At 38.3% G+C, this 27,615-nt stretch overlaps 1 protein-coding gene across 1 annotated transcript in view; it reads left to right on the forward strand.

The window, feature by feature from the left end:
- Positions 1-5,104: 5,104 nt before the first annotated feature.
- The window catches only part of LOC126236666 (serine-protein kinase ATM), a 500,205-nt gene continuing 477,694 nt past the window's right edge, over positions 5,105-27,615 (forward strand). The window contains exons 1-4 of the mRNA XM_049946145.1: positions 5,105-5,191; positions 23,346-23,416; positions 23,485-23,613; positions 24,341-24,467. Of these exons, the coding sequence (XP_049802102.1) occupies positions 23,348-23,416; positions 23,485-23,613; positions 24,341-24,467 (325 nt within the window). The 5' untranslated portion in view covers positions 5,105-5,191; positions 23,346-23,347. The remainder of the gene's footprint in view (positions 5,192-23,345; positions 23,417-23,484; positions 23,614-24,340; positions 24,468-27,615) is intronic.

The following is a 27,615-nucleotide window of genomic DNA, read 5'->3' on the forward strand; positions in this document are numbered from 1 at the left end:
AGCGACATTTGGCTGCCCTAAATCACTAACAACCGATCGGGGCAGACAATTCGAAGAGATCCTGTTTATGGAAATGTTACGCCTCTGTGGCTGCCACCTATTCCATACCACAGCCTACCAGATATACTGTCAAATGGCTTTGTGGAACAGTGGCACCGCAAGCTGAAATCGGCACTGGTGTGTCACAATAATGAATGATAAGAGGTCCTACACTGGGCGCTGCTGGGTACCAGAATGGCCCACAAAGAGGATGTTGACACTTCACTAGCAGATATCCTGTACTGTGAAGTGATTAGCCTCCCATCAGAATTTGTTCAACAGACAATGGATGAAGGCAATGAGGACCTCCCGGCCTCATACAACAGGTCAGAGAACAGATATGCAACATCAGAGTCCCACCACCGTTGCACCACACACGACGTACTATATTTGTGCACAAAAACCTACAGATTTGCATTCATGTAACTCTACGCATGGACACTACAAGCCAGCGATGCACCCAGTATACAGTGGACCATAAAAAGTACTAAGGAGGGGACCCACCACATTCGATATCATGCTAGCTGGCAAACCCACTACTGTGTCTGCCAATAGACTGAAGCCAGTGTGGGCTTTGTCGGAGACGCCAGGGAACAGTACTGTGCGGTAGCATTCTCGCTTCCCACGCCCGGGTTCCCGGGTTCGATTCCCGGCGGGGTCAGGGATTTTCTCTGCCTCGTGATGGCTGGGTGTTGTGTGCTGTCCTTAGGTTAGTTAGGTTTAAGTAGTTCTAAGTTCTAGGGGACTGATGACCATAGATGTTAAGTCCCATAGTGCTCAGAGCCATTTGAACCATTTTGAACAATACTGTCCCTTTGACCTTGTGCCATGACACGGCCCTGTTTTCCATCACAGTCTATATAACACGACGATTATGGTATCTGCCACATACAAAAACTGGCAGGTTGGCAACAGCATGGTGTCGTGATCATCGTACCACTCCATAATGATACTACAGTCAGTTGATACTGTTATCTACACTATTCCCAGACCACAACACGGAAAACTGGACATAGAATCAGCCTACATCCCTCCCCCCCCCCCTCCACAGGATCATGTACAACCACCGGCGGCCGACCTAACGATAGCACCTCCAGCACCATCTACTCAGCCAGTACCAATGTCATGAGCAGGCAGACTGCTGTGCCGACCAAGACATCTAGACAAGAACGAGCTAGACAACATCTCCAGTGACGACCTGCACCATACCGCAACATAACTTCAGCACTCCATGCCTTTTTTTTTGGGGGGGGGGGGGCTGTATGGACACAAACTCTGTGGACTTCCGTCCCCAAGAATATCGCTGCAAAAACAGTATCTCTGGACCTTGGGCAGTGCGTTCTTTGACACCAAGTATGTAAGTTGTATCAGTCCATAAAATGTGTATAAATAAATATTGTGTGTGTGAATTGGTAACGTTGACAGTCATTATACATCATGAACGTCGTGTGGTGTCCCACAAGGATCCATCTTAGGGCCATTGCTTTTTCTTGTGTACATTAATGATCTCTCATCAGTTACACTGCCAGAAGCAGAGTTCGTTTTGTTTGCAGATGACACAAGTAATGCAATAAATAGTATGTCAAGTGTAGTTCTAGAAAGATCTGCTAATGATATTTTCATGGATATTAATAAATGGTTTAAAGCCAACTCACTGACATTAAACTTCGATAAGACTCACTATATGCAATTCAGAACCTGTAAGAGGTTTCCACCCAGTATATGCATAAAATACGAAGAAGAGCAGATAGAAGAGGTTGACAGTCTTAAATTCCTGGGATTACAACTTGATAATAAATTCAGTTGGGAAGAGCACACCACAGAACTGCAGAAACGCCTTAACAAATCTGTATTTGCAATTCGAGTGTTAGCAGACATAGGCGACATAAAAATGAAAAAGCTTGCATACTTTGCCTACTTTCATTCCGTAATATCATATGGTATAACATTTTGGGGTAACTCTTCAAGTCAAACAAAAGTTTTCAGAGTCCAAAAGCGTGAAATACATATTATTTGTGGAGTAAATTCACGGATGTCCTGTAGAAACCTCTTCAAAGAACTGGGTATACTAACTACTGCCTCTCAGTATACTTACTCATTAATGAAATTTGTCGTAAATAATATATCTCTTTTTCCAACAAACAGCTCAGTTCATACATACAATACCAGGAACAAAAATGATCTGCACAAGGACTTAAAAGCACTTACTTTAGTTCAAAAAGGGGTCCACTACTCAGGAACACTCATCTTCAATAATTTGCCAGTAAACATAAAAAATTTAGTTACAAATAAAGATCAGTTTAAAAGGAACCTGAAAGACTTACTAGTGGCCAACTCCTTCTACTCCATTGACGAATTTTTTAATAGAAACAAATGATGTATTGTATATATTCATACTATTAGTATTGTTATTTCAGCTTTAAAAAAAAAAATTGACATGGCCCACATCCACGAGGATCTCCTCAGCACGGATCTATGGAACGAAAACTAATCTAATCTAACCCAAATGCTACATTTGTTAAATTTGATGTTCGTCTCGCTTTACGTTCTTAGCGAGTTTCTGAATAAAAAGTGATCATTATATGTGGCTCTTAATTTCTGAAAGACCGATTTACAAAGCTGGAATACTTTCCTTTTAAGTTTCGAATGTTTCACTGTCTGATCTGAGAAATTCGTTCGTGGTTCTCCATAGCAATGCCATGCCACTGGCGCCGTTTATAGTGCATTTTCCATTGTAATTTTCATCTGCAAACTAGACACGTTAATTGTTTCACAGACGTTTTCTTTTTATTTTTTTTATTTTTATTGGCTTCTAGCATACATACTTTATAGCCATCACAAATAGATGTTCTGACACTCATAACAAGGTAACATTTTTTTTTCTTCGTCATACATACTGTTTAGGGCATACATTCATATGTTTTCAGATCAAATATTTTGTAGTCAGATTACAAAACACAGTTGACTGCTAAAACTTCATTTGTTATATAAGTTCTTTAGTTCAATTCATTTTAGATTTTTCTGTCCTCTTCCGCTAGAAACCGGGATATGGCATCGTATGTACTCCTGGTTGTGTCTCCGAGAATTGGGATCGTGCAAAGCGACTGGCAGTGATCAAGTCTTAAGAGCTCCTTTAAAAAGTCGACTCCGTCTTTCTCATAGCGTCTACACTGAAATAAGATGTGATTTATATCACCAATTGTTTCCTGTTCACATTGATAGTGGGTTGTTTCCGGTACGCCGATTCTATGTAAGTGGGTAGTGAAAGATCCATGATTCAGACGCATTCTCACAATGGACGTTATAATTTTCCTTGAATGTTTGAAGTTCGCAAACCATGGCTGTCTTGGCATGAATGTCTGTATGTGTGCATAGCTTTTACCTCTTGTTTATTGGCTTTCATTCCATTCTTCCTGCCATGAGAGAATCGCTTGTTGTTTTACTTTTAGGAGGGATTCTGTGTATGGGAGTTTAATGTCCATAGGTCTTCCACTGTTAATCGCATCTCTCGCTAGTTGATCTGCTTTGTCACTGTATAGGATGCCGGAATGTGATTAAAAAAAGAAAAAAATGGTTCAAATGGCTCTGAGCACTATGGGACTTAACATCTGAGGTCATCAGTCCCCTAGAACTTAGAACTACTTAAACCTAACTAACCTACAGACATCACACACGTCCATGCCCCAAGCAGGATTCGAACCCTTCAACCGTAGCAGTCGCGCGGTTCCGGACTGAAGCGCCTAGAACCGCTTGGCCACAGAGGCCGGCGAATGTGATTTGACTCATACAAATTCTATAATTTGGCCAGTCTTCTTAGCTTTGTGGTATTGATCCAATATGTCGAGGGTGTATTTACTAGTTCTTTTGTCCCAATTCATGCAACTAATGGATTTTAGAACGCTTTGAGAGTCAGAGATTATTGCTGCTTTGGGGATTTTGAGAGATCTTGCATATTTGATTGCCTCTATAATAGCGAAAGTCTCAGCAAGAAATATGGAAGCATCACCTGATAGTTGAAACTTCCTTTCTTCTGCAGATTCTGGACAGAAGAAAGCACGTCTGGTATGATTTTCCGTCCCCAGTTTTGAGCCATCTGTATACAGTTTAAGATAGCTTGCCCATTTTTCTACCAGGTGCGATGTAGGTGAAAACTGCCCATATCCTTTTCCTTTGCTGGAATAGTCGACGTATGTTACAGGAATATTGTGATAAGAGCTGTGATAGTCATATAGGAACATTGGAAGATCCTCACTTCGAATACTTTCTTTTGGAGATATTTCCAGTCTTCGTAACGCTTGTAGATATAAAACTGCTGTTTCCTGACATTTCAGTTATCTTTAATTTGAGAGAGCGTTTCGCACTTTTTTATCAGTGGATGTTTAGTATCTGCCATCCGCTGTAAGATATAACGATCACACATCATTGTTCATTGACTATGTAGAGGTATTTCTGATGCTTCCAGGAGAAGGGCGTTGGTGGGAGAAGAATGCGTAGCTCCGAGACAGATGCGTAAGTTTCTGTACTGCAGTGTATCCAGTAGTGCTAGGTACTTGTCAGAATCAGTGTGATAGACCGTGCATCCATAGTCTATACCGGAACGTATCAACGTGCGGTAGAGGATGAGAAGAGTGTTGGGGTGAGCCCCCCACCATACTCTTGAAACTGATCTGATAAAGCTCAATGCTTTTTCACACGTACTGACGAGGGTTTGAATATGAGGTATCCAACTCATTCTGCAATAGACGTTTTCTTTATCACGAACCGAAAGAACGTGGCTGTTCAAATCAAATCGATCACTGATGTACGACAAACAATTTCCTCATGGCAAAGAGACGTTTCGTGGATCCGTTTAAGATGTGACACGTGTATTTGAAAAGTTGAGAAACCTCGGTACAAAATCCATTTTAAATATTACCGCTATATTTCATATTAAAGCAGCTTTTGACATCAACAACTTTAGCCAATCAGAAGCCCCGATACCTAGCTGCTGCGAGTGGCATGTGTTTTGACAGTCCTTACCCTCATCGCATGCGACGTCTCCGGGCTAGTATCTTTGTGAGTGGCGGTTTGATGAATGAAGAATGTGGGTAGTGTTGGTTGCGTGCGAAGTTGTTAGCTGTATTGCAGTGTTTTTAGTTCAAATTGTGTGTCAGTAAGTGTTTTACGCAGTCTCTTGATTTTGTTTTGTGCATAATGAATTACCATTGAAACGTGTTATTAACTAGTAGCAACTGCAGTGATACGTTTTACCCATTCCATTCAAAACGTAAACCCGGTTAATTCTTTGTACCGTAGTTGTTAAGTTATTCATGCACGAATGAGCTACATTGCCCACCCGTGAACGAAAATAGGTCGTACAAAAAACTGTCAAAGCGAAACACTTGAATTTTCAAAGTCATCTCGGAATTGTTATATGCGTCGAAGTTATTGTGTTGTTAGAGTAACGTGAATCAGTGCCATATCTTTTCGGCACTAACAAATCGTAAGGTTAAAATAAAGTTTAATTCACTGATTGGTGTTTACTTTTTTCATCTGGTTTTCATCTGTGTTTTAATCAATGGTTTTATTGTATACTTCGACGCGTTCCACCCCCACGATAATCATATCATTTTTGTGTATGCGGAACGAAAACTGAATCTAATCTTTTTTTACAACTTATGATTACTGATTGAGGTATCTTGTACCGTCGTATTTGTCATTTTATAAACCAAAATAATTTGAAAATGAGTAGATCATGTAAAAATATGCATAAAATAGTTTCACATTAATATATTTTTTACACTGTTAAAACTGACATTTTATGTTCAGTTTGTAACACGACGAAACAAGACTATGACAGATACCATGGTACATCATTATGTGAACAGCTTTGTTTGATAATAACCACGAGTAACTCAAATGTTCAATACAATTTTATTATTTTTGTAGGTAGAAGGAAACGAATTTAGAATAGCTAGAGCAAGCATTTGCGAAATATTTTCGTTACATTCTTCCTAAGAGTACTGTTTTTATACCTGCTGGAAACCGTTTATTTGTTGTAAAACAGGTTTTTTTTATCCCAGAATGGTAATCTGCTCAATATTATGGCTACATTGGTAGTGAAGACAGACTTACAAATATAAATTCAGAAGTTTTTGATAGTGAGATCCAGTTAAGCTTTAAAATTTGTTGGTATGGATCAGTGTGTATTACACACATTTTGTAAATGAACTAAAATTTGTGATGGTGATAAAACATGTAAACATTTTGTAATGTGCTTTCCATTGATGTGGAACATGTTGAGTGTCTTAAAGCAGTTACTCAGTTACAGTTGTATTTATTGTGTGCCGAGATGTCTAGTCATATAATTCATTAGGGCTACAGAAATTTCACCATTTATCTATTGTACTCTGCTTATATTTAAGAGTCTGCTGAGCAGTATTTTTAGCAAATTCACTATATACAATGGAAATGTTATACAGTAGCATGCTTTCTCAATAAAATGTTAAAATTATGAATGGCCTTACCAGTTAATTAGCTACAGTGCTCTATATTTGTCCATGGTGTAAAAACAGAATAAAATCTTAACACTAAAAATATTGTTGCCATTATTGTCAGTTCACACAATATGACTAGGTGCTTGTGACCCTCACACCAAAGAAGGCCTTTCTCATCTCAGTGTATCCTTGACAAGGACTACTTCAGACTCTTGTGTCTTTGCCTTAATGAAACCCTGTATAGTGTCAGTTTCAGAGCATGAAATGTTCTCAGCTGTCATGCTTTGTTGAGCAGCTTATGGTGATGTTGGTAATATATGTTGTTGGTCAAAGATTGCTACAGACCATCAGTAATTTATCATTAAAGCAATTTATTGACTTCATTGGTATTTAGTACCAGATTGAAAAATTAAGCAGATGGTCACATCCGGCTGATGGCAGTTGGTTTGTCACCGGAGCACTCCCAAACCTGAAAGATTTCATGTTATCATAATCAGTAATAATAATAATTTGCTGTGCTATATTACTGAAACAAGTCTTAATTTCATACCGGTATTTAAGGAAAGGAATTATAACTGATTTAATTCCAAAATAAATCCCATTGTGTTGCTGTATTTAAAACAGTTTCTACATAGTTGAAACTAAACAGGTGAACAGTAAATAAACAATACCCATAAATAATATGCAAAATAAGAAGTCTTTTGGACACTTGAGTCGTCAAAATTTTAGTGAATGTTTTGGATATTATTCTCTCTGTTCAGGATTCGATAATGGTAGTTGCATTCTCAAGCAAGACGTTCATTTCTACTTTATCAATATAAAATACAGCGCATTACCTCTTTATTTGACAAAATAGAAACAGATATTAAAAGTGTACAAAATGGGGCTGCAATTGTGGTAATTGTCATCCAAAAGCTTCAGTGGTGCGGGCCTGCCATACTACAGGGTTGAGGTGGATGGATTTGGAGCAATGTGGGAACAAGAAATCCTGAAATGGCTAATGTGAAAAGAAAAGCCTAATTTAGTTGACTGAAATGGGAATAAACCAGAAATAAGGATGGCCTGATGAGAACTCGGTTAAATATCTTGATGTTATTTCATCTCAATTATGCTAAGTTGAGTAGTAGTTACATTTGAAAGATAGTTATATTTTGTATGCTTGCTAATCTAGATTGGAGGAATTGCTAGAAGGCTCTTACCCATAAAAATCTTATTAAGCTAAAGTGAAGCAGCAGGAAAATAATTAAAAATAGGATATATGTAGAATCCATAGTTCTGGAGCCATTAGGCTGAGTGTTTGCAATAGAGTGTAATAATTTGCTAGGCAACCAGACTTCATGGAATACTGGTTACAATAATATTCCTGTAACTGCCTGGTAAGAGAATGTAAGAACTGGTGTGCAACTCATTCTGTGGTGATTTCTGGGCACCCAGTAGTTTTATGCTATGTGCTTGGCAATGTTGACTGATTTGAGTGATCAAGGGAAAACCACAACAAATATATCATACTTTGAAGTGACTCTTTGATCAAGTGGGTTAGTTCCAGGATGTTAACCTAAATGTTGGGGGTTTCATCCGCAGCAGTTGGTACAGGGATTTCTTTGTGTCAACTTATCACTTTTTCACCTGTGGAAATGATTTATTGATGGCTGACAAGTTAGTTGGGAGGTGAGTGGGAGACATAACACATTCTGTAGGACTCTGTGTAGTAAAGCATTGTGATGTTCAAACCTACATTTGGGTAGAGGACAGCTGTAACTATAATCTTTAGTGTTTCAGATAACTGTTTTGAAATTGTCCTCAGTTATACAGTGCATAACTGTTAAAGAAAATAAACTAGCCAAATAGTTACGTCAGACAAACTGTATAATATTTTATAAATTAAACTCTTAATTCACTTTGATATTTTTAGAAACGTATACTGTCAGAAACAGTATTTTTAGGCTACTGGCTTAAGCTGATGTATTTACTCTGTTAATTGTATCTGTTTGATTCAAGATGAAATGGAGAGCACATTTTGAGCACCTGTGCAATACATTGAAGATATTGTATTATCACCGTGAATGCCCAATGTTGCACTTAACTTTTGCTGTGTGCTATGACCTAAATGCAACTGCCAAGAACAACTGCTATTGCCTGTGGATGACATTGCCTTGATCATCTTTGAATTCATATTTTTTACTTGAAACTAAGTCCATAGTTATGTAATTGCATTTCATGTCATTGTAGTGCCTCACAATGCAGTGACCACTCATTTTTGTCCTTTCAGTGCCACAGGCTGTAAATTACTGACTCATTGCACTAGCTGTATTTATATCAGAGTGAGCATGATTTCCTGAAGCTCATGTACTTGGCAGTTCTCCAGTTTCTAGGTGACTGATGTAGGAGAAATGAATAGTCTTTTCTCTTCTTTTTGTTATTCTGGGTGATTATACTCTAAGCTGTATGACACAGAAAGGTTCAGAAAGCTGGTTGAAACCTGAAATCAGCAGCAGTGAGATTTTTTGCAGAAGTCTATATTGAAGGGATAGACTTGTGGGGAAAGGGAGGTGCTGTATTTGTTGCAATAGACTCAAAACCACTGAGATAGAAATTGAACCTGCAAGTGAGATTGTTTGGGCAACATTCAGTATCAGGGACGTGCATGAAATGAAATGAAATGGTAACTGGAGCCTTCTGTTGCCCTCTTGATACATCTCCTGATGTAAACAAAAACTTCAGAGGAAACCTTGGGTTGCTTGTACGTAAGTTCCCCCATCATACTGTAATCATGAGCGGAGACCTTAATCATCCAGCAATCAATTTTGAAAACTACAGTTTTGTTATTGGTGGATGTGATAAGAGTTCTTGTGGAACAGAACTAAATGCCTTTGCTGAAAACTACGTAGAACAAATAGTTTGGAACCCCTCCCATGGTGGAAATATATTGGGTCTGAAGGCAGCAAATAGACCTGATATCTTTGGGGATGTCCACAATGAAACTGGTATCGGTGATTGTGTCATGGTTGTGGCAACAATGATAACCAAAGTACAAATGGCAACTAAAACAACCAGAAAGATATATATGTTCAGTAAACTAGATAAAGAAAAAAAACAGTGTTATATCTCAAGTGGGGAACTAGAAACTTTCAGCATAGGGTAGGAGCATGTAGAGGAACTACGGCTCAAGTTTAAAAGAATAGTTGACTGTACAGGTAGGTATAACAGTTCACAATGGGAGGGAGGGGACCCTCTATGTATAAAATCACTTTAAAGGAACTTCTAAAAGAACAGAGACTACTACATGATAAGTGTAAAACAAAGCATAGAACTATAGATAGATAGATATATGCTGAATGAAACATGTTTGTCTGCCAAGATGGCAATGCATGAAGCCCTCAGTGACTACTGTAGCAAAATAATGTCAAGTGATCTTTCACAAAACCCAATGAAATTTTGGTCATGTGTAAAGGTTGTTAATGTCCAGGACTTAGCAAATGAGACAGGAACTGAAATTGAGGATAGGAAAGCAAAAGCTGCTATGCTTAACTCTGTTGTCAAACATTCCATTACAAACCAAAACTCGGGAAGATTTCCCCAATTTAATCTGTGTAACACCAAAAAGATGAGTGAAATCAGTATTAGTGTCAGTGGTGTTGAGAAACAGCTGAAATCGTTAAAATTGAACAAAACTGTAGGGCCCAGTAGAATCCCTGTCAAATTTTATACTGAATTTGCTGCTGAGTTAGCTCCTCTTCCAACTGTAATCTGTCATATATTCTTCAAACAAAAAAATTGTGCCCAGTAGTTGGAAAACCACAGATCACACCCATCTTCAAGAAGGGTAGTGGAAGTGGTCCACAAAAGCTACTGTTCAATACCTTTGACACTGATTTGTTGTAGAATCTTAGAACATATTCTGAGATGAAACACAATGAGATATCTTGAACAGAATGACCTCCTCCATGCCAGCCAGCATAGATTCCGGAAACATTGATCATGTGAAACCCAAATCTGTTTTCTCACAAGACGTACTGAAAGCTCTGGATCAAGGCAGTTGCATTTCTGTAAAGCATTTGACTTGGCACCACACCTACTCTTTCTGCCAAAAGTATGATCATATGGGGTATCAAAAGAAATTTGTGAATGGATTGAAGACTTTTTGATAGAGAGGACACAGTTTATCTCGGATGAAGAGTCGTGGTCAGATATAGAAGTAAATTCAGGGGTGCCACAGGGAAGTGTATTGGGACCCTTGCTGTTTATTTTGTATATTAATGACCTCACAGACAATATTAATAGTAACCGCAGACTTTTGCTGATGATGCAGTTATCTATAATGAAGTACTAACTGAAAAAAGCTGCATAAACATTCAATCAGATCTCAATAACATTTCAAAGTGGTTCAGAGTTCGACAACTTGTTTTAAACATTCAGAAGTGTAAAATTGTGCACTTCACAAAATGAAAAATGCATAGTATCCTGGGGCTATAATATCAACAAGTCGCAGCCAGTCAACTAACTCTTACAAATACCTGAATGTAACACTTTGTAGGGATGTGAAATGGAACGACCACATAGCGTCTGTTGTGTGTGTAAAGCAGGTGGTAGATTTTGGTTTATTGGTTGAATACTGGGGAAATGCAATCAGTCTATGAAGGAGATTGCTGACAAATCACATGTGCAACCCATTCTAGAATATTGCTCAAATGTGTGGGGGACATACCAAATTGGTTTAACAGGAGATATTGAATGTATCACAGAGAATGACCACAAGCATTGTCACAGATTTGTTTGACACATGGGAGGGTGTTACAGTGATGCTGAAGAAACCGAACTGGCAGACTTGAAGATAGACATAAACAATCCCAAGAAAGTCTGGTAGCAAAGGTTCAGGAAGCTCTAGGAATATATTACAATCCTCTGTGCATTGCAAACATAGGGATCATGAGGACAAGATTAGAATAATTACAGCACCCACAGAGTCATTCTATCAATCATTCTTACCATACTCCATGCGTGAATGGAATGGGAAGAAATCCTGATGACTGGTACAGTAGTATGTACCCTCTGCCATGCACCTCTGGTTTTCAGAGAGTGGATGTAGATGTTGACAACTGACATGATCTATCAGGATCAGTTGACTGATCCCCTTTGTCCTTTGATCAGTGTAATTGGGACTCATCAAATTCAGGCTTACTATTAGTCTCGTAAATGCAGAACTTGAACTGAAGCATTCAAGTTTAATTGGCTTCTTTTGCATCCAATTGCAAAGTATTCACTGCAGTCAGAGTAGTATCCATCCATGCTAAAGATGTTATACTTGGCCATCTTTGTGTGATTTTTTCTGAGAGGCAACTGCTTAATAACTTTAGATAAAGCTAAAATAAATTGTAGCATAATAAAGTAGGAGTCTTGGAGTTAGCCAGAATTATAGTAACCATACTCAAAAATAAGGAATTAAAATAACAAGAAATATTGTTAAATAGCAAACAAGAGGGGCATATACGAGTATCTACATGGAAGAGACAGCAGTTGAACTGAAGCATTTAATCAGAAAGAAGTTACACTTTTTCAACCGCTTTCCAGGGTTGAAGGTGGGATGAGGGGTGTTGGGAGAAAAGGGTGAGAGTGAAAGTATCAGCCTAAACTTTGTTGTTATGACCAGGTATGCTTCGGCTTCATCATGTAGTGTTGTTAAACAGGTAAATGCCATTTTAGAATATTACCGACATTGAGTGAAATACCTAAATATGTGTGATATTCTGTAACATAGCAATTCTACTGTGCTATACTGAATCCTAATGTAGGTCCTATTTGTAGAATGCCACTGCTACTCTAGACACAAGACTCTCCTGCATATTCCCAGTACGGATGCCATGATGAGCTCCAACACAGTGGTTGACTAACAGTTCTCAGACAAATGATGAAACTGTGAGTAACTGAAAAAGAGAGTTAAAGATAGGTAGTTACCATTGTAAGTATAGTATACTCACACCATGGCACAGACAAATGTGACACATTAGGAAATGGTATCATTTAAGAAGTGTGAATTAAAGTGACCTTTGGGAGGGAAAAAAAGTCAATGAGAGAGAGAGAGAGAGAGCAGAGTAGGGCAAGAGGGAAATTGGCAATGCAATATTAGAATTAACGAGATCAGATTTATAAAAGTATTGGAATTTAACTTCTTGTTGTTTAATGTGTACTATATTAAGATTATCAATTTGCTTATCCTCCGCCAACACTGAGGAACGCTTTTTCTGAAACTGAATATTGAGCAATGGTCTTGTATATCTCTATGCAGAACAGGTAGTATGAATTGCCCATGTTCCACCCTTCTTTAATTAGTTTTGTTACTGTGTTGCAGTCATTAATATGACCTGCAGTCGTACAAGTGGCTTGTCCTTATCATAATACTGAACATTCATAATTGTATTTTCTGTTCAACACCCTTGGACACCATTGTACTAGCATACCAAATATGGGTTTTAGCTAGAATCTGAGTGTGTGAATATAGGAAAATCTTTAGAAAACACTGCCATAGTAGGCAATAAATAAGTTTCTACTGCTTTTATTTATCTGTCCCCCACCCTCCTCATACTGTCTGTTCAAAAGTATCTGCAGACCCCTATGTAATGCACAGTTCACCACACCAAAAGAGGTGGACCCACCAGTAACGGTGGTTGGAGCTGTTGTGTTATCAGTAGAGAAGCAGAAATAGCAGAAAGGATGGGTAGGGAGAGCAATGCTTGAGATGATTGAGAGAGCGATGTCACTGGACAGTGCATGACTGGAAACATGCCATTTGGAGTGATGAATTGTGCTATAACCTGTGACAATCCAATGGAAGGGATTGGGTTTGGCATATGCCTGCATAGTGTTACTTGCCGTTATGTGTAGCATCCACAGTGAAGTACGTAGTTGGTGATGTTATGGTATGGGGGTGTTTTTCATGGTTAGGGTGTAGTTCTCTTATTGTACTTGAGAAAACACAAAATGTGGAAGGATATGAACACATTTTACAGGATTATGTACTGCCTACAGTAAAGATATGGTTCAGAGACAAAGATTGTACTATCATGACTATGCACACTGTCCTAAACTAGCAAATGTGAGACAATGGTTTGTAAATGGTAACATTCCTGAAATGGACTAGTCTGCTCAGAGTCCTGACCTGAACCGATTGGAACATCTCTGGGGTAAGCGGGAACATTGAATTTGCTCCAAACTCCAGCATCCAACATTGTCTGGTTTTGTCTTTTAAGGAAGAATGGGCTACCATTCCTCCACAGGTACTAAGGCACTTCACTGAAAGTGTCAGTAGCAGAGTTCAAGCTGTTGTAAAGGTGAAGAGTGGGCAGAGTCCATATTAATGTTCACAAATTGATGTCTTGGATACATTTCAACATATAGGACCCACTGACATGCAGCATGCACAGGGTTAATGGTGGTCGAGTGAGTCATTTGCAGATTGGTAGGGAAGTGTGAATATATATGGAGGATGAGGCATGGAGAACCAATACTTAACATATGGTACTAGCTTAACACCTGCTGCTTCACTCGCGTAGCCTGTATAGCCTGCAGAGATCTTTTTTGTTTTTGTTTACTTGAATTTTTATGTTCACAAATTGTGACACCTTGAGATTGACAGGAAGTGCAAAATGGCTAAGCAGGGATGGCTAGAGGACAAATGTAAGAATGTAGAGGCTTATCTCACTAGGGGTAAGATAGATACTGCGTACAGGAAAATTAAAGAGACCTTTGGAGAAAAGAGAACCACTTGCATGAATATAAAGAGCTCCAATGGAAACCCAGTCCTAAGCAAAGATGGGAAAGCAGAAAGGTGGAAGGAGTATATAGAGGGTCTATACAAGGGCGATGTACTTGAGGACAATATTATGGAAATGGAAGAGGATAAAGATGAAATGGGAGATATGATACTGCGTGAAGAGTTTGACAGAGCACTGAAAGATCTGAGTCGAAACAAGACCCCGGGAGTAGACAACATTCCATTAGAACTACTGACTGCCTTGGGAGAGCCAGTCCTGACAAAACTCGACCATCTGGTGAGCAAGATGTACGAGACAGGCTAAATACCCTCAGATTTCAAGAAGAATATAATAATTCCAATCCCAAAGAAAGCAGCTGTTGACAGATGTGAAAATTACCGAACAATCAGTTTAATAAGTCACAGCTGCAAAATACTAACGCGAATTCTTTACAGACGAATGGAAAAACTGATAGAAGCTGACCTCGGGGAAGATCAGTTTGGATTCCGTAGAAATATTGGAACACGTGAGGCAATACTGACCCTATAACTTATCTTCGAAGCTAGATTAAGGAAAGGCAAACCTACGTTTCTAGCATTTATAGACTTAGAGAAAGCGTTTGACAATGTTGACTGGAATACTCTCTTTCAAATTCTGAAGGTGGCAGGGGTAAAATACAGGGAGCGAAGGGCTATTTACAATTTGTACAGAAACCAGATGGCAATTATAAGAGTCGAGGGACATGAAAGGGAAGCAGCAGTTGGGAAAGGAGTGAGACAGGGTTGTATCCTATCCCTGATGTTATTCAATCTGTATATTGAGCAAGCAGTGAAGGAAACAAAAGAAAAATTCGGAGTTGGTATTAAAATCCAAGGGGAAGTAATAGAAACTTTGAGGTTTGCCGATGACATTGTAATTCTGTCAGAGGACTTGGAAGGGCAGTTGAACGGAATGGACAGTGTCTTGAAAGGAGGATATAAGATGAACATCAACAGAAGCAAAATGAGGATAATGGAATGTAGTCGAATTAAGTCTGGTGATGCTGAGGGAATTAGATTAGGAAATGAGACACTTAAAGTAGTAAAGCAGTTTTGCTATTTGGGGAGCAAAATCACTCATGATGGTTGAAGTAGAGAGGATATAAAATGTAGACCGGCAATGGCAAGGAAAGCGTTTCTGAAGAAGAGAAATTTGTTAACATCGAGTATAGATTTAAGTGTCAGGAAGTCATTTCTGAAAGTATTTGTATGGAGTGTGGCCATGTATGGAAGTGAAACATGGACGATAAATAGTTTGGACAAGAAGGGAATAGAAGCTTTTGAAATGTGGTGCTACAGAAGAATGCTGAAGATTAGATAGTTAGATCACATAACTAATGAGGAGGTATTGAATAGTATTGGGGAGAAGAGAAGTTTGTGGCACAACTTGACTAGAAGAAGGGATCGGTTGGTAGGACATGTTCTGAGGCATCAAGAGATCACCAATTTAGTATTGGAGGGCAGCGTGGAGGGTAAAAATCGTAGAGGGGGATCAAGAGATGAATACACCAAGCAGATTCTAAAGGATGTATGTTGCAGTAGGCACTGGGAGATGAAGAAGCTTGCACAGAATAGAGTAGCATGGAGAGCTGCATCAAACCAGTCTCAGGACTGAAGACCACAACAACAACAACAACAACAACAACATCTAGCCGAGAAGTAAAATACCAATTTTCATAAATTTAGCTTTAATTGTTTTTAGTGTAATGAAAGATTTTCTTAAAAATTTTCATTTCCTATTGCACTCCCTTCGGGGTTGAATTTACAGAGACACTGAAACGCTTTCTTTCTCTCTCTCTCTCTCTCTTTTTTTTTTTTTTTTTTTTTTTTTTAACCAAGAAGTCAAATACCAATTGCAATATATATAGCCTTAAAAAATCCTTTAGTAGTTCTTCAGTAGTCAAAAGGCATAGTCCATATCAATTCAGACGGGCTAGGAAAAAATCTTACCTTCATAGTCTTGAATGTTATTGAATTTAGCATATATGTTAAAATGAAGGACTAAGTAAGGAAAAAGTTTTTTTTTCCCCCTCCAAAAAAATTTCTTCTCTGAGATACAGCCCTCCAAAGATGACATTGCATACCATTTTGAAGATGCGAATTTTGGAAAAATTTTTAAACTGCTGTTTCTCTAGAACAGTTGTAGATATTTAGTTGGGGTTTTCTTTATTTGAAAGATAATTGCTTTATGATTTCAAAGAAATTCTCCATTTGGATCTATCTGTCAAAGTTCTTTTACCATAACATTCTGAACTTTTTTGTAATTTATGGATTTTTATTTTCAAAAACCCAATCCATAAAATTTTGATTTTTTTTTTTCTGTTGGTTATTACCATACAGTTCTACATTCCCTGAAAAGGAGCGCTTCCACTTCTAGGTTGAACAGGTTTTATAAACAATTGAAATGTTTGCCATACATAAAACCTGTTTTATTACTACATTGTGACATAACAGGCTCATAAAAATCAAAACCTAGCCTTGTTTAACATGATTTTAGTTTTGAAAGATGAGTAAGAGACTCATTTTTCAAGCATTTTAAATGAATCCAAAATGTATGTGGAAGGTCCAAAGACTTAAAGGTTTCAATTTATACAACTTCTATGCACTCTGTCTTGTACTTAAATTAGCCAGTCAATGAACTACAAATGTGTTCCACTGCTTCAGTGTTGTCGTTTGGTATAGGGTGAGGCCTTCCTGTTGAACCAATAGGAACTGGAGCACTTATAGTCTTCAAAACGTTGTGAACAGGAAGTAAGTACTGATGGTGTTGTTACTGTCGTTCAGCTGAAAACCTATATCCAGGAGCTGGTCCATGTGGTAGCATAAAGTACACCACATTTTCATTTAACTCGTAACTGGTGTCTATAATCGCTGCAATCCACCAGTCACAGTCTTACACATACACCACAAACATCCCCCTTCTCAGGTTGTGAATCTGAATATTATCCTGCTGTTTCTGAGGTGTTGTCCGAACAAATGAAATTTCTTCTTTCTTGCTCTTTAAAGTGCGTGCAATATGAGTTCGCCCATCACTTTGAGCCCAAAAATGTGCCTTTTGAATTCCTTTCACAGGAGTAGTTTGTTTGGACTATTCTTCTTTTTTCTACTCACGGAATTCTTCGATTTCGTCTTTGGACAAAAGAATGAAGGCTGTGGATGTGTAAGATTTCACGACTCTCGTAAAATCCTCAGCATTCTGAATTGCAGCTGTATTTAGCTGTATTTGGTCTGGAAAGATTATGTTTTGTAGCATGGTGCTTCAGCAGGCTTCCTACACCATCACAAGTCCCCTTCCCATGACCAGTAGCACTGTATACCCTGTCAGTTGGCACAAGCGACTTAATTCAAACAGCTGTTAATGATTTTTAAAATGATTAGGTGCACCATCAGAAATAATGACGATCTTCTCTGCCCCTGTTTGCAGTTGAAGAATTTTGTGCATTGCTAGCAAAGCATGTGCTTGAGTCATGTCCTGTGTCATCACTTATAACTGCAACGCTTGTGGTCTTGTTTTGAAAATATGTCACTCCTGTAAAAATTGAAACCTGGTCATTACTTCAATAATACCTTTGTACTTCTTGATGGAGAATTACACATCAGTTCTCAGCAAAGTCACAGTGAAGCACTAAACATAGTTCTTATGCAGTGTGTTGTTGTTGTTGCAATTTCTTCACATGCTGGTGTGTTACTGCTTTCACTGGCCATTTACCAAGTTCAAAATCCGCACAGTACACACATAAACAGACATCTCTAGGTGAGTGTGGAGCTACCAACGTAGGTCGTAGTGCATAAAGTTTTGATTTTCCAATATATGAAGTTGTGTAGTTGGTCTTATAAATTGCAAAAGTTTCTTTAATACTGCAAGTCACGCACCTCTTCACTTTCACAACTTTTTGACCTTCAACTGTTACCGTTATAGTGTCTTTTTCATTGACACACTAGTGAGAACAGTCCCATTTATCTTCCAGATAAAATGACTGCACTATTTGAACTTGAGCTGCTTCTTCAGGATGACCATAATAGGAGTCTGGTCTTCCAAAGACTCCATTTACAGACCTCACATTTCTTGACTTGTCTACCATGTAATTTGATACTGATGGAATGTGGTTCAAAATTCTTTTCTTTGAAAGTGCCTCTGGAATAATAGTTAAAACTTGCACCTTTTCACTGTAAGATGCACAGTATTCAACAGCTGAATTGATAGTTGTGAAAAATCCCTGGCAAGGGGTGCAAGAGTGCTTTGGTTCATTTTCATCTGAAGATGGAATTTCTGCTTTGAAGAATGTGGTCAGTTTTGCTGTAGTGTATTCATCCATAGCTTTAGTAATTTCTCTGCACTTTCTTGATGCGTAGAGCTTATGGTTTGACTTCACTGACCACGGTTTCTTAACAGGACTAACACCAACCTCTGTAGTTGACTGATTCACTGTATTTAATTCTTCCTCTATTGATGCAAAATCTGCACCATGGGAGGCTTCACCTTGTTCAGATACTATCATTGTTGTTATTCTGTCAAAACATGTGAAACACGAATAGTCGTCACTGGAAACATCTTCACTTTGAAACAGGGTCTTCAAATGAGAACACTTATTCCCAGCGTGTACAAAGTCTGTTTTTTTGCTTGTCTTATATATCACTATTTTATGCATATGCAAATAGTCAGCACACTTCACTCTCCTGTGGCCCCAGTCACAAAACATTTCAAACAGTCCTTTTCACAAAACACTGCAACTGTGTCAACTGGCAAATTCCTCACGAAAATGCAGAACTTACTGGATGGTCTCAGATTTCTTAGAAGCCTCTTCAGTAAACAAATTAGCACTGAATGACTACAGTACAGAAACCTTCAATGAACAACCACGACAAAGAAACTGACAAGAAACTACAACAAAGCGTAAGAAATATCAGCTACAAAGAAAGTGATAAGAAATATCTGCAACAAAGACAATAAAAATAAACATTGTAACAAAGAAATTAGTCAGGAACAACTTTAGTGAAGACATACATTACCGTTGAAAGTTAAAAAAAATGATTTTTTAAAATAAAACCTGTCCAACTTAAAAGTGGAAGCTCTCCTTTACAGAGAATATAGTACTACATGGTAATAATCACCAGAAAAAATTCTTACTTTACTGGATTGCCATTTTTGGAAAAAAAAAAAAAAAATCAAAAGGCGACAATAAAAGAACTTTGACAGATATGTCCAAACGGAGGATACCACTGTAATCATAAAGCAATTACCTTTCAAGTAAAAAAAAATATATATATATATATATATATCTAGAACTGTTACTGTTAAAATTTGTTTCCAAAATTCCCATTTTCAAAATGGTGTTCGCAGTATCATCTTTGGAGGCCTGTATCTTGGGACAGGAATTTTCTTGGAAGGGGCGGGGGGGGGGGGGGGGGAAGTGTTTCTTACTTACTCCTGAATTGTAACATATGCTAAATTCAATAACATCTGAGACTACGAAGGTAACCCCCCTGCCTGAAGTAATACGGATTATGGCAGTAATTATTTATATTCAAAAACCTTCACTCACTATTTTATCCTCGTAGTGACTGAATTTCCAAAAATGCTGAAACATGTATTTTTTTTTCTACCGAGATACCAAATACCAGTTTCTGTAGTCCTAGCTTCAAAATTCCCTTAATATTAATATACAGTATGACCCAATTTCATCCCCTTGGAGGTTGAGCTTCCAAAAAAAGTGAAACTCATATTTTTTCATCTCTAACTGAAAAGGCAAACACCAATTTTCAAATATTTGCATTAAAAAATGCTTTCAAAACGAAATGTCTTCATAAATGTTTTATCCCTATTTCAACCCATTATTGATTTAATTTCCAAAAACAGTGACATATGTATGTTTTATTTCCAACAGAGGAGCAAAATATAAATTTGGATAGGTTTAGCCTCAAAAATGGTTGCACAATAAAATATTTCCATAAAAACTTTTATCCCCCTTTTCACCCCCATAGTGGTTGAATTTCCAAAAACAATGAAAAACATATTTTTTTTATTTCTAACTGAGATGCGAAATTTAACTTTTCATAGATTTAGTTTTAAAAATGCCTTCATAATAAAGTATTTTTAAAAAATCCTCATCCCATATTTCGTCCTCTTAGGGGGTTCAGTTTCCAAAAACACTGAAACATGTACTTTCTTATTTGTAACAGAGAAGTCAAATACCAATGTTCATAGAGGTACCCATTACCTAATCTAATTCTTCAGCATCACCTGATTTAATTCGACTACATTCCATTATCCTCGTTTTGCTTTTGTTGATGTTCATCTTATATCCTCCTTTTTAAGATACTGTCCATTCCATTCAGTTGCTCTTCCAAGTCCTTTGCTATCTCTGACAGAATTACAGTGTCATTGACAAATCCCAAAGTTTTTATTTTTTTCTCCCTGGACTTTAATTCCTACTCCAAATTTTTCTTTTGTGTCCTTTACTGCTTGCTCAATATACAGATTGAATAACATTGGGGATATGTTTCAACCCTGTCTCACTGCACTCTGTGATCGGACGGTGGGACTTGGTGACACACTTCACTCCGTCCAGCCCCAGAGGAGCATTCCCCTCATAGCTCAGTACTACCCAGTACCGGAGCAACTGAATTACACTCTCCGCCAGGGTTCTGACTACCTCTCGTCGCGCCCTGAAATGAGAAATGTCCTGCCCACTATCCTTCCCATCCCTCCCACAGTGGTATTCTACCATCCACCAAACCTACACAATATACTTGTCCATCCTTACACACCCCCTGCTCCCAGCCTCATGGTTCATACCCCTATAATAGACCTAGATGCAAGACCTTTCCCATACATCCTTCCACCACCTCCACCTCCACCTACTCCAGTCCAGACAGGCTACCTGTGAAACCAGTCATGTGATCTACAAGCTAAGCTGCAACCACTATGCTGCATTCTATGTGGACATGACAACCAACAAGCTGTCTGTCCGCATGAATGGCCACCAACAAACTGTGGCCAACAGCAAGTGGACCACCCTGTTTCTGAGAATGCTGCCAAACATGACATCCTTCATTTCACTGACTGCTTCACAGCCTGTGTCATGTGCAACTGCAACAAAGACAATAAAAATAAACATTGTAACAAAGATATTAGTAAGAAACAACTTCAGTGAAGACTTACATTACCCTTGGAAGTACCCTCCAACACCAGTTTTTCTAAATTGCGCAAGTAGGAACTTTCCCTGTAATACATCCTACGTTCCTGTAACCCTCCTGGCTTCAACCTTCGTTAGTCACTGTCCTCACCCATCCTGCCCTTTCCGTGTCCCCATTCCAATACTATACAACCGTTATTCCACCATCACACCCAGTCTTCTTACTTCTCTCCTTTCCCACCACTCCTGGGGGAGAGTGGTGGACCTCTCCTCATGTCTGCCATCTAACCTGCAGCACTTCACTGTCTGCCATCCCTACCCTACTATCCCTCCCGCTCCCTGCTGCAGCCTCCTCCTTATCTCCACCCAGTTGCCACTCCCATCATGCACCAGTGCTGCTGCTCGCTGTGTGGTTTCAGTAGCCCGAGACTGCAGTCGTATGGTGAGTAGCAACTTTCCTTTTCATAATACTGTTACATTTCCCTTTTTAAGTTTTCCAACATACTAGCCCAATTAAGGGATCTGACGTTCCACACTCCGATCAGTAGAACACCAATTTTGTTTGTCCTGATCGCTCAATGTCCTCCTGAGTAATCCCCGCTGGAGATCCGAATGGGGGCTATTTACCTCTGGAATATTTTACCCAACAGGATACCATCATCTTTAACCATACAGTATAGCTGCGTGCCCTCGGGAAAAATTAAGACTGTAGTTTCACCTTGCTTTCAGCAAGGCCATTTTGGTTGATCATCCAGACTGTTGCCCTTTTCTGAAAAGGCTGCTGCCCCTCTTCAGGAACACTGTTGGTCATTGGAAGTACCAGCATTGCTCAACAGTGCCTTAAGATATTATCTAGCACTGCATTTAAAGTTAATAGTGTTGTCAACAATATTATGAAAAGATGACACATTGAGTTGCAGACAGGTACAGTGAAATGACTGAAACATTTGTGCTTTCGGCTAAAGCATTCTTCAGAGTGGACATTAGTGTTGTCAGTTTAGTATGCAGCTTGAAATGGTGGAACATATAAATGCAGGATATTATGAATCTGGTATTGTACTAAGCATTGCTGTTGGTTTCGGTCTACTTGAAGAGGTCATTGGAATGTGTACACAGTTATTTGGTGGGTACAAACTTTGGACCTTATGTGAAATCAGTATTAATCTCTCTTAAAGTCGGTATTTGTAAAATGGATTATCTCATAAACACTGTAGAAGCATGATAGAATGGAGAAAGGAATTGGATTAACCAAATACAACCATTCAAAATCAGAGATGTGAAGATGGTCTTACATTGTTTTAAATGTTTTTTTGCCATGCTAAGATAATGGAAGCTCAAAGAAGATGGTGCCATTATAGATTAACGAAACAGTCAAGCTGTCAGTTGGTCAGATAACTGAATTAAATGACAAAAGATCTCGAAAGACAAAGAGAAGACTATTAGGCATAAAGCAGTGTAAATGAGTGCATGGAGAGATTAAAAGACATTGTAACATAATTTGAATTGCAAGTTATTCGTTACTGAAGAGAGTACCATTATTGTTTGTATGTTGACATTTTTTATGCTACGCTGTTTATGTTAATAACTCCAAGATAAAAAATAGTTGTGTATATGCAGATTATTTTATCAGGCAAGTAGCTGGTTTGATGAAGTTTATCTTACTTTGTCAGGTAGCCTGTAGTTATACATGAAATTTTCATGAAAAAGAAGCATGTAAGGCAAATTTCTTGCAAGCACAGTTTCACTAGCCCTGCTATTGCACACTGATACGAGTAATCATGTTTTCATTCAGAGAAATTAGTGCACATAATTAAGTATGAATGCATGACAGGTAGGCTTCACAGAGCCTATATATTGTGACTTTGGAGAATAACTCTTCAGTATATCCATTTGTTCCTGTTTCAGCAGAAATGGCTCATTTAGGAAGTGTGAGAAATTGTGTAGACTGGCTTAACTCCAATGAGGCTACTAAGAGGAAGGTATGTATCATTTTTCTAATCACCTTAGTCCATTAGAGTGAGGAATTAAAGCTGTGTTCCTGTTTCAGAATGGCATGAAACAACTTCGTGATTTGATGAATGATCAAACAATACTGCAAGAGTTAAACAATTCATCAAATTCCAGTGATGTTAACTGGACACACATTTTTAGTTCAGCTCACAATTTACTCATAAAAGTAAGTATGTATAATATGGCAATAACCATTGCAATAAACTTAGTGCCGCCATTGTAATATCTTACACACACACACACACACACACACACACACACAAGGCAAAAGATTGCTGAGAGGTTTACACTTAGTTGTGGTCAGTGACAAGGGGGGGGGGGTGATGTATATTTAAAAATGTTTATAAAGCTGATAATTTATTAACTGAATCCTTCTGTGAAAGTAGGCATATATAGACTAACAGCTATTTGTAACTCAGAAATATATATTCTCTATTTGTAGAAAAATCCCTTGTCCTCAGTATAAACTGTGAGGGAATAAACTACGAAATGCAATAGAACATGTGCTGGTGTAATTTGTGAATAGAATTAAGCAGTTACAGTATTTAATGCCTCTTTTCGCATATAAGTCGTAATCAATGCTGTGTGCTGTCAGTTGTTAGGTACTTAAAACTTTTGAAAACTTTAAACATTACAAGGGTGTTTACACTCACAGTGACAAAATAATCATTGGCCATCTTTCGTGTTTTACATAATTCTCTTTTCAGATTTTTTTTACATGTTATTAGAAAAATTCAGTGTGTTTTCATCGTTTATGAGCGATCCAGATTTAATAAATTTTGCACATTTTTTAACTTCATGTAAAGTTGCCATTTATTATCAGTGAAGATATTTATACTGCTAGGTTGTTATTGTGAATTGAAAGTGACAGATTGTTTAATTATTCTTTGCAGGAATCAGAAAAAATTAAGAGTGAGGAGAGAAAAGGAGCACAAAGTTCTGCTGCTGTGTGGAGAAGGAACAGCTTGAAAAATGACTGTGCTAGTTTGGTAGTTATTATTGTGAACAAAGCGAATCAAGGTAATTTTAATTTAAATTAGAGAGAGAGAGAGAGAGAGAGAGAGAGAGAGAGAGAGAGAGAGAGAGAGAGAGAAATAAATATCACACTGTACAGGCCAGAAAGAGAGACCTGCTTTTGAGTTGCTAAAATGGGAATGTTCAAAGGCAGACTCTTAAAAAGCCCAGTCATGGTAAAGGCACTGAACATATAAGTTTCATATATTACATTTGCTTGGTCAAATGCAAAAGGGCAAGGCAAAAAAATTTGGGAATTTGCCTCAAGAAAGGAAAAGTTCTGCGAGACCTCTGCCTAACACACAAATAAAATTTCTTGCCAAGCACACATACCTTTAAACTATGCATAAAATATTTTTTTCTTCAATTGATTGAAGAATATGTATTTTGTGAGCAACTTAAAATTGTTTGCCAGGCAAGAAATGTCATTTATGAAGAATATGAAAGCTGCAGATCACAATACGTCTGAAATGTTCCCTGGCTAACAAAGAGTTTGTTGTAGTTTAATGCAGCATTAGTCGATGCTGTTCTTAGAAATTTATTTCCACTAGCTTCATTCTTTGTTGATCTAGGATTTTGAGTGACTTGCATGTATTTTATGCCATTTTCTAACTGTCTTTTTCTTCAGGTAAAGGGACTGCCAGTTTCAGGAGTTTGACATCAGTTTTTGTTTCTTATGTTGTTTATCCAGTTCAACTCATTCTAGTTTCACCAACTGGGAAACAGATGGTCCTTTTCTGTACCACATGAGGTATTGCTTTGTGGCACTTAAAGTGATTATTTGTTGCCATATTAGAAAAGTAGGTGAAACAGCTGATAAATGGGTGATATTTTCTATATTAGAAGCTCTTGTTTTATCTTCCACGCAGTTTGAAATGTGGGACATGGAATGAACTTTAACATGAACTCTAAAGGCCCTTAGAGATGGTTTTCAAGGTTTGTGAACAATGGCAGCAGAAAGTTTTTGTCATTGATATATCAGTGTGCCTCAGTGTGTGGTCAAAGTAAATTATTATTTCAAAGATCAAATATAAGGGGCAATCAGATGGAAATGAGACCAATGTAAAACAAGTAAATAAACTGTTTTATTATTTCAAAAGTAATCTCCATAACTGTTAATTCATTAATCTCACTGTGAGACATGAAAAAATGTTAGCGGTTGTCTACAGGACCATAATTGTACCCAGTGTGAACCTCTTCATTCGAAGCAAATCAACAGCCATGAATATCATTCTTCAGGGCTCCAGAGATAAGGAAATCATGTGGGGAGAGATCAGGACTGTGTGACTGATGTTGAAGGGCTTCCTAGCAAAAGTTGTGCAGCATAGTCGAAACACTCTTGCCAACATTTACAGGAATTATCCTGCAACAAAACAATCCTGTTTCAACAACACTGCAGAAGTTTCGCTGCAAAGCCCTTACACATTTCATGTACAGTCCTAACTCTCCCATGTAATTTCCATATTTTAGACGTGCATGTCTGGTTACAGTGATTACTCCGTAGGCAACCACAAACATTTTTGATGATACTGACTCTCAGTGGATAAACATATTAACAGTTATGGTGATTAGTTTTGAAGTAATGAACTGTTTACTTATTTTTCCCCATCTGTCTTGTTTTCATTTGACTGTCTCTTATAGCATGAAATTGGACTGAAGTTATATGCATGCTATTTGCTTTCCTGGCAACTAATAGGTTACATGTATTTTACTGTTCAGTCTCAATTGCTCCTGGTGGAAAAGTATGATGTTATAGGCTGCTTTTGCCTGGGAAGGAAGACAAAATAAGTATTTGCTAAACACATATCTTTAGTTGCATATTTACGTATTGTGGGGACACAATTGTTTGGAGCCCTCATTAAAAATTCAAAGTTTTGTTTTGAAATTTGATCCTTGGCTGGCCTTCATATATTTGTTGTCTTCTGCATCTGTTTCACCTACTAAATACTCTCTCTCTCTCTCTCTCTCTCTCTCTCTCTCTCTCTGTTTGTGTGTGTGTGTGTGGGGGGGGGGGAGGGGAGGGAGGATGTCTTCTTTTATTGACTATTTAGTGAGGTGTTGTCAGACTAGGGGGATATTATCTTCAGTAGGGTGGACCTTGCCGTTGGTGGGGAGGCTTGCGTGCCTCAGCAATACAGATAGCCGTACCGTAGGTGCAACCACAACGGAGGGGTATCTGTTCAGAGGCCAGACAAACACGTGGTTCCTGAAGAGGGGCAGCAGCCTTTTCAGTAGTTCAAGGGCAACAGTCTGGATGATTGACTGATCTGGCCTTGTAACACTAACCAAAACAGCCTTGCTGTGGTGGTACTGCGATCGGCTGAAAGCAAGAGGAAACTACAGCCGTAATTTTTCCCGAGGGCATGCAGCTTTACTGTATGATTAAATGATGATGGCGTCCTCTTGGGTAAAATATTCCGGAGGTAAAATAGTCCCCCATTCGGATCTCCGGGCGGGGACTACTCAGGAGGACGTTGTTATCAGGAGAAAGAAAACTGGCGTTCTATAGATCGGAGCGTGGAATGTCAGATCCCTTAATCGGGCAGGTAGGTTATAAAACTTAAAAAGTGAAATGGATAGGTTAAAGTTAAATATAGTGGGAATTAGTGAAGTTCGGTGGCAGGAGGAACAAGACTTTTGGTCAGGCGAATACAGGATCATAAATACAAAATCAAATAGGGCTAATGCAGGAGTAGCTTTAATAATGAATAGGAAAATAGGAGTGAGGGTAAGCTACTACAAACAGCATAGTGAACGCATTATTGTGGCTAAGATAGACACGAAGCCCACGCCTACTACAGTAGTACGAGTTTATATGCCAACTAGCTCTGCAGATGACGAAGAAATTGAAGAAATGTGTGATGAAATCAAAGAAATTATTCAGATAGTGAATGGAGGCGAAAATTTAATAGTGATGGGTGACTGGAATTCGGTAGTAGGAAAAGGGAGAGAAGGAAACGTAGTAGGTGAATATGGATTGGGGCTAAGAAATGAAAGAGGAAGCCGCTTGGTAGAATTTTGCACAGAGCATAACTTAATCATAGCTAACACTTGGTTCAAGAATCATGAAAGAAGGTTGTATACATTGAAGAACCCTGGAGATACTGACAGGTTTAAGATAGATTACATAATGGTAAGACAGAGATTTAGGAAC

This window comes from Schistocerca nitens, chromosome 2 (genome assembly GCF_023898315.1).
Source record: "Schistocerca nitens isolate TAMUIC-IGC-003100 chromosome 2, iqSchNite1.1, whole genome shotgun sequence".
NCBI classification, from domain to species: Eukaryota; Metazoa; Arthropoda; class Insecta; order Orthoptera; family Acrididae; genus Schistocerca; species Schistocerca nitens.